General features: G+C 37.0%; 2 protein-coding genes across 2 annotated transcripts; one reads left to right on the top strand and one right to left on the bottom strand.

The window, feature by feature from the left end:
• The first annotated feature begins 474 nt into the window (after positions 1 to 474).
• On the top strand, positions 475 to 1464 carry LOC134837072 (uncharacterized). The gene is made up of 2 exons (XM_063852384.1): positions 475 to 601; positions 667 to 1464. Exons 1-2 carry the CDS (start codon positions 567 to 569, stop codon positions 1373 to 1375), a joined length of 744 nt encoding a protein of 247 aa, XP_063708454.1. The 5' UTR covers positions 475 to 566; the 3' UTR covers positions 1376 to 1464.
• On the bottom strand, positions 1430 to 6441 carry LOC134837066 (transcription elongation factor SPT5). The gene is made up of 5 exons (XM_063852377.1): positions 6327 to 6441; positions 4509 to 6153; positions 3868 to 4063; positions 3067 to 3805; positions 1430 to 2140 (listed from the first exon to the last, which is right to left on the bottom strand). The coding sequence occupies exons 2-5, from the start codon at positions 6143 to 6145 to the stop codon at positions 1584 to 1586; spliced, it is 3129 nt and encodes a 1042-aa protein (XP_063708447.1). The 5' UTR covers positions 6146 to 6153; positions 6327 to 6441; the 3' UTR covers positions 1430 to 1583.
• Positions 6442 to 7012: the final 571 nt, after the last annotated feature.

Genomic DNA, 7012 nt, shown 5'->3' with positions numbered 1-7012 from the left:
AAATTGAAACTGAAAAAAAATTTTTTCTTTGACATAGTTTTGTTTTGAAAACTAAATCAAGAGCAAAACTAAATCAAAAACTGTGTCAAAAACTGTGTCAAAGCCATTTTTGTCAAATCTTGCTCCAAATGGATAAAAATTTATTAGAGGAGCTTTAATTTAACATTTTTAATCATTTTATAACTCAAAACTGCTAAAAAATTGAAACTGAAAAAAAATTTCTTTGACATGGTTTTGTTTTGAAAGTATATGATTCTCTATTTTTTTTTTATTTTTGCTAAATTTTTATTTTTGAATAAAAAATATTGAAAAAGTTTTTCTTATTTTCAAATATTTTATTTTAGATTTTTCTTCTAAAATTTTTTTGATAAAAAATTTGAAAATTTTTTAAAATAGAAAACATTTTTAATTATTGTCGTGTCCTTTATCATTTTAAGCCAACTCACTGTAAATATTGAATTAGCATTTGGTATCTTTTAATTTAAATTCGTAAACAAAACCGAAATCCTTTGCGCCTTCGTGATTTTCCCTTCGTAGTTTAGTCCTTTCGCTGCCTCCATCGAATCATGAGTGAATTTAACAGCAAAGCTCTTGGGCGAAAGTAAGTTTTTATGTCATTTACATGCAAGACATAAAATTTTACGATCCATTTCCTCTTTTTTGCAGCAAACACAGTCGTCACAAGCAACAAAAAGACAAACACAGTAAATTCAAGCCAAAATCCAGTCTACCAGTGCATCCAACTCGCATCGTTCTCGAGTCAAATTGGTCATTTTACGACGAAAACTCCGACGAAGATGACAGCAGCTCGTCCGCAGCGCCCGATTTTCAAGAAGTTTTGCGACAAAGCACCAACGTTGGCGCCTATTTTCAGTTCAAAGACGAAAAGGAGCAACAAAAGGACAAAAGTGAGGACTTTAAATCGTCACTTTTTCACATCGACTCAAAGTTAATGGAGTGTGCCTTGTCGACAATTCCCTTTTATCAGAGGCTCGATATCCCATCGCAATATTTTAGTGCAGAAGAATTGGAAGATCAGGACCAAATTGCAACGGAAAATGAGGAAAAGTACCGCAAAATGTGCGAAAATCGCAGTAAAGAGCTTTTAGTTGGGAAGAAAAGCAACAAAAAACTGCCTGAAATTCATCCACAGACCCAGCAGCGACCTGTGAGATTTTCCGAAGATACGGAAATGGAGACTGACTCCACGCGCGACGAGCTAGATGAGATCCTTGAGGGCACGAGATCGTTTCATATTGTCGTCGAACCAGTTTTGAAGTTTAAAACGACGTCAGAAAGTACCGCAGTTGTCTCCGCCGCTGAGCCTGAAAGTAAGGAAAGCATGCAAAAATGGTTAGATGACCTCCTTTCGTAAAATAATTGAAGAAAAAAGGTGATTTAACGACTTCAATAGTGCTCTAATAAATTTTAGTTAAAGGAAATAATTTGCATTTTATTCAAAAGAGCAAAAAAAAATAATTTATCGAATAACTCCGGTTTGTGTAGAACAAAAAAAAATCAATAGTTGAATATTTCCGGTTGTCTTCCATTCATTCATGTAGTCCATTCCACTTTTTTTTTTCTTAGTCTGACTTCATTTTGCACAAAGTGTACATGGGTACCATATGCGGCTCACTCGAAAAATTGAATTTAACCAAAGCTTCACGTCCTCCGCCGAAAATTTGCAATACTTGTCCGACCTGATCGCGATTCTCGCCCGAGATAGCTTTGCAATATTCGCGCAAACGTGGTGCAACGGGCTCCAAATTGCTCGCTTGAACCGTCACGACGCGATCTTCCTCGATCAAGAAGACGGAACAAACGCCATTGTTGACGGTACGAATGATGCCATTTTGCCCGGACAAGTCGTTGTCGTCGTTCGACTTAATTTTCACCTCGATGTCGGTTGTGCACCAATCGTTCATTTGGGAATCCAAGCTGGCGCCCGGCGTTTGTGGATTGTAGGGAGATGAGGGCCCGGCAGCGGGCGAATAACCAGTTGGCGATGGAGTGCCCATGTAACCAGATGCATAAGGGCTCGGGCTTGGGCTGGAGCTTGCTTGATACGGACTGTAACTTTCGCTGCCGTACATGTGAGATGAGCCGGGAGTTTGGGGCGCGAATGGAGTGTGTTGGTATCCTGAAAAAGAAAATTGATAATTTTAGTATTTTTGAAAAATTTATTTTAATCATGGATTTTTATTTTTGAGCTTTTTGAATTTTTTTAATACATATTTTCAAAATTAAAAAATATTTTTTTGTAAAAATCAAAGAAAAAATTTCAAAATGTGCATTGGGATAAAAATTCAAAATGTGTATTGGGTCAAATTATTTGAATGTAAATTGGGGCAAATATTGGAAAATATTCATTAGGATGAAAATTCAAAATTTATATTCGGGCAAAAGTCTGATATTGATCAATAGAATTTAAAATGTGCATTGGGATAATAATTTAAAATAAGAATTATGGGAAAAATTTCATAATTTGCATTGAGATGAGAATTCTAAAAATTCAAATTGCTCAAAAAGAAAGTTTTCATTGTAATAAAAAGTAAAAAATTGGCATTGGGATGAAAATTCAAAATGTGCATTGGGTAAAAAATTTCAAAATAAGAAATGTGAATTGGGACAAAAAAATTCAAAATGTGAAAATATTTAAAAGTTGCATTGGGATTTTAATCAAAATGTGTATTGTATTAAAAATTTCAAAATTTACATTGGGATGAAACTCAAAATATGTATAGGGATAAAATTTGCATTGGGATGAAAATTAAAAATATGCATTGGGATAAGAATTAAAAAAATGAGCTTTGGGATAAAATTTCATCATTGAATGAAAAAAATTTAAATGGAAAGTAAAATAAAATAAAATAAAAATAAAATTGGAATAAAAAGTAAAAAAGTTACATTCAGTTGAAAATCAAAATAGGGTTCAAAATTTGAATTTCAAAATTTGAACTGGAAAAAAAATTTCAAAATTTGCATTGGGATGAAACTCAAAATTTATATTGGGATAAAAATTTGCATTTATGTAAAATTTCTTGAATAAAAATTGTTTATTCTTACCTGGCGTGCTTGGATTATATCCCGGCGATGGATTCGCCTCATCCAAATTATACTCGTAATCGTTCATACGTGCGGGCGTATTTGCGGGATCCCAAGCGCCATGTCGTGGCGTCATACTGCCATCGTGCGACGGAGTCATGCCGCCAAAGGGTGTTCGACTTCCATCGTATTGCGGCGTTGCTCCTCCATGCAACGGTGTCTTTGATCCCGCATTGTAAATCGGTGTTTGAGCTCCGTGCGACGACGACGGTGTACGTGCCGGAGTTCTGCCATAACTCGAAATACTGCCATCCTTTGCGGGTTGTCCAACGACAGCAATGTGATTACGATCGACAGAAATTGTCTGACACGACGAATGCAGTTCGACACGAGCTGTGCTCTCAGTGGCATCTTTGACAATTCCAACGGCGCCCTTGTACGGACCTCCGGTAATTTTGATACTTTTTCCGAGAATTTCACGATCACGCGAAACGCGATTGTTGAAACCGCCTCGTCCGCCGCGACCTCCGCCTCTTCCGCCACGTTGACCGCCCGAAGGATGCATCGGAGAATGGATGCGGGGCGACATGAGCCCGTTAAAAAGTCCCAATGGCGCAGCGTTGTTGGCATTATTTTTGCTTCCGCCCGCAAGTTGCAAGTGATGCGTTTTACAGACGAAAATACCGCCGTTTTCGGTGTACATACGAGAGTGTAAGAATGCCAAATTGCGATAAATGTGCTTGATTTCGCCATCTCGACCCTGAAAAAGATAAAATTTCATTAGAAACTAATTTTTTATGAAAAATCATAAATTTTTCTTACAGCATGGGGTCCTTCGATGGCTTTGACGATATCTTTGCGACGAATTTGATTGTGTTCGCTGTCCAAAGCGATCGTATTTCGGTTCTCACGACGTTTTTGTAAAGCAGTTGGCTTACATTCGACGACTTTTCCATGCATGCTCAACACATGGAAGTTTTCGCGCTCCAAACGGACAATTACACCAACGTTTTGTGCACTGTAAGTAAAAAAAAGTTAAAAAATTAGATATTTTTCATAATTTTCACAAAAAGCAGCTTAAAAATTATTTCTTGAAAATTTTTTTGTCCCAAATTTTTTTTATTTTTTTTTTCATCTAAAAATGTTTGCTCAAAATGTTTAAAAATTAAAAAAAAAATATTTGATCTATTTTTTTTATTTTAAAAATTAAAAAAATAATTTTAAATTAAAACAAAAATTAATTAAAAAAAATTGAAAAAAAAATAATTTAATCCTTTTTTAAAACCAATTTCTTCAAAAAATTATTGAAAAATATTTTAAAGAATAAAAAAAAATTTTTTAATATTTTTTTTTAATTTTTTTAGATTTTTTCAATAAAAAAATATTTAATTAAAGTTCTCAAAAAACAAAAAAAAATAAATTGTTTTGAATACATAATTTTCAGATAAAAAAAAATAACTTACTCCAATTGAACCAAATCTCCCCATTGATATTGCCCCAAGGAATCAACGCCTGTCGCCATATCCGAGCACAATTGCAAATCGCGTGGCAAAACTTCCAACTCGTGCATCGTCAAATCCGACACCAAAACAACGCGTTGCGGCTCGACACGCACAATCAAGCCAGTTTCGCCCTCATAACGACCCGCAAGTACCTTCGCATGGTCTCCCGCTTTGAAATATTTCCGCAACTCGCCCGCCTTAAAGATCAACGGATCCTTCAAGTCTTCGTGTTTCGGCTGAACGGTGATCATGGCGCCATCAATTGCGATAATTTTCGCTTGCAAATTCTCCAAGTCGCCGCATGCAACTTCGACATTGTCTCCCATTGAGAAGGAATGTGTTCCCGATGGATCGGATTTCGAGACAGCAATTTCAATGTTGATGTCTTCCGGTTGCTCTTCGAACCTTTCGAGCTCGGCAAGTGTTGGTTTGACGCCGTCTGCGAGAATTGCCGACATTGTGAAGTTTTTGTACAAAAACCCCTTGCGACTGTAACGATTTCCCTCGAAAATCAAGAAATCTCCGTCGGATGTAACTTCGCCGCCAATTGCGCGAATTTGTTCGGGATCGAAGGGTTTTGCTGGCGGACGACGTTTTTTCTTGCGTTTCGCGTCATCGGCTTCACTTTGGGTTGTTCGCAGGGCGCCACGTAAACGCGTGTAATCGATACGCGGCAAAAGCTTCAAATGAACCTGATTTTGGGCGAGATCGACGTAATCGACTTGCGCGATGTCATCTTTGTACAAGCCGCGCTTCAAACGAACCCATTGTTTCGATCGCAACGTGCTTTGATCCTTGACGACTTTTAGTACGTCAGTCATTTCCTTGATCGGGACCATTTCTTGCTTCCAAATTCCCATGCGCAAGTTTCCAACATTTTGGATGGCGGCTTTTGTATGCGTTTGTTTGTACGCTTCGACGTAAATGTAGCCTTTGACGCCTTCCGGAGCCACGACTGTCTTAATTTGCAACGGTTCATCCGTATTTGCGTATGTCAGGAACTTACGCATCAGCAAAAGAGCCGTTGCTTTTTCCTCGCCAATGCGACATTTGACCATCCACAAGTTGGGATCCTTAATTCCGGGCAGCAAAGTTTGCTGCGTAATCTCATCGGACATTTCTTCGCCGCCATCGCCGAAATGACGACGTGCCACAGACTCGTCAGCGTACTTTTTACGCAAATATTCCTCAATTTCGTCTTCTTTCTGCGAGTCCCAAAGGGCTCCGCGACGTCTATTTTCGATTTCGCGCGCAGTTTGACCAAATTCCTCGATTTCGTTTCCGACAATGCCAATTTCTTGCGCTCCATCTTCCCATTCGTCGTCTTCCTCAACCTCGTCATCGACTTCTGCCTCGTCAATAATGAATCCGCCGTAACGTTCCTTCTTCTTTTTCTTGCGCGGATGATCGTCTTCCTCCTCGTACTCTTCCGAATCCATGTCGTCTTCCTCTTCTTCGTCACGCGGGCGACGATTTTTGCGATTTCGTTGCGGTTGTTGAACCTCATTGTCCGATCCGGATCCGCTGCGGGAGCGGGACGAACGATTTGATCCCTCGGAACCGCTGTCTGAAGCGTTACTCACTTCAGAATCAGACATTTCTCGTCCTGAAATGAAAAAAAATCGGAAATTTTAGTAGAATTTTTGGCAATGCATAATATGGCGTTGTTTTGGGAACGTAAACAACTTCTCGGGACAAATTTGGGAATTCAATATTTTCGTGAAACTAACAAGATTTGGAGGGAAATTTATGTTTCAGGAGATGCTCGGGGAGTTTTACCTTAATTTTAAACACTTTTCACGCTCAAAATGTCTGATTTTCTTAGTTTAATTTAAATTTTTCGTGGAAATTCGAATGAATTGAGAATTCTCGGCTCACTTTTGAAACGTCAAATATACTTTTTTCTTATTGGTCGACAGTTTTATGCGCATCAGCCAATCAAATTTCTGAAATAAAATTCAAATTTAACGATCGTTTTTTTAACAAATTTTAATAAACATGAATTAATCAATTTATTTTATAAATAATTTATAAATTTTAATTTAAGACGGATTCTTTAACAAAACAAAAAATCAGAAAAGTCATTTTTTGACCAGTTTTAAGCCTAAAATTGAATAAATATTCATTCTAAAGATGATTTCTGATCATATTGGGTCGATATTTGATGAAACAAAAAAAATCAGCGTTTTGAAGTTCAAACGCTGATTTTTTTACAAGTCATTTTTTGATCACTTTTAAGCCTAAAATTGAATAAATATTCATTCTAAAGATGATTTCTGATCATATTGGGTCGATATTTGACGAAACAAAAAAATCAGAGTTTGGAAGTTCAAACGCTGATAAATTTAACAAGTCATTTTTTGACCAGTTTTAAGCCTAAAATTGAATAAATATTCATTCTAAAGATGATTTCTGATCATATTGGGTCGATATTTGACGAAACAAAAAATCAGCGTTTGGAAGTT

Source organism: Culicoides brevitarsis, chromosome 1 (genome assembly GCF_036172545.1).
Source record: "Culicoides brevitarsis isolate CSIRO-B50_1 chromosome 1, AGI_CSIRO_Cbre_v1, whole genome shotgun sequence".
In the NCBI taxonomy this organism is placed as follows: Eukaryota; Metazoa; Arthropoda; class Insecta; order Diptera; family Ceratopogonidae; genus Culicoides; species Culicoides brevitarsis.
Note: the sequence above shows the minus strand (reverse complement) of the source record. Positions and strands in the feature narration are given on the sequence as shown.

Excerpts from the sequence above, each read along its gene's own strand:
- LOC134837072 (XM_063852384.1), top strand. The coding sequence starts at position 567 with ATGAGTGAATTTAACAGCAAAGCTCTTGGGCGAAA. Across the intron at positions 602-666 it reads AGCAAAGCTCTTGGGCGAAA|CAAACACAGTCGTCACAAGC; the intron begins GTAAGTTTTTAT and ends TCTTTTTTGCAG.
- LOC134837066 (XM_063852377.1), bottom strand. The coding sequence starts at position 6,145 with ATGTCTGATTCTGAAGTGAGTAACGCTTCAGACAGCGGTTCCGAGGGA. Across the intron at positions 4,064-4,508 it reads GGAGATTTGGTTCAATTGGA|TGCACAAAACGTTGGTGTAA; the intron begins GTAAGTTATTTT and ends TTTTACTTACAG. Across the intron at positions 2,141-3,066 it reads ATATAATCCAAGCACGCCAG|GATACCAACACACTCCATTC; the intron begins GTAAGAATAAAC and ends TTTCTTTTTCAG.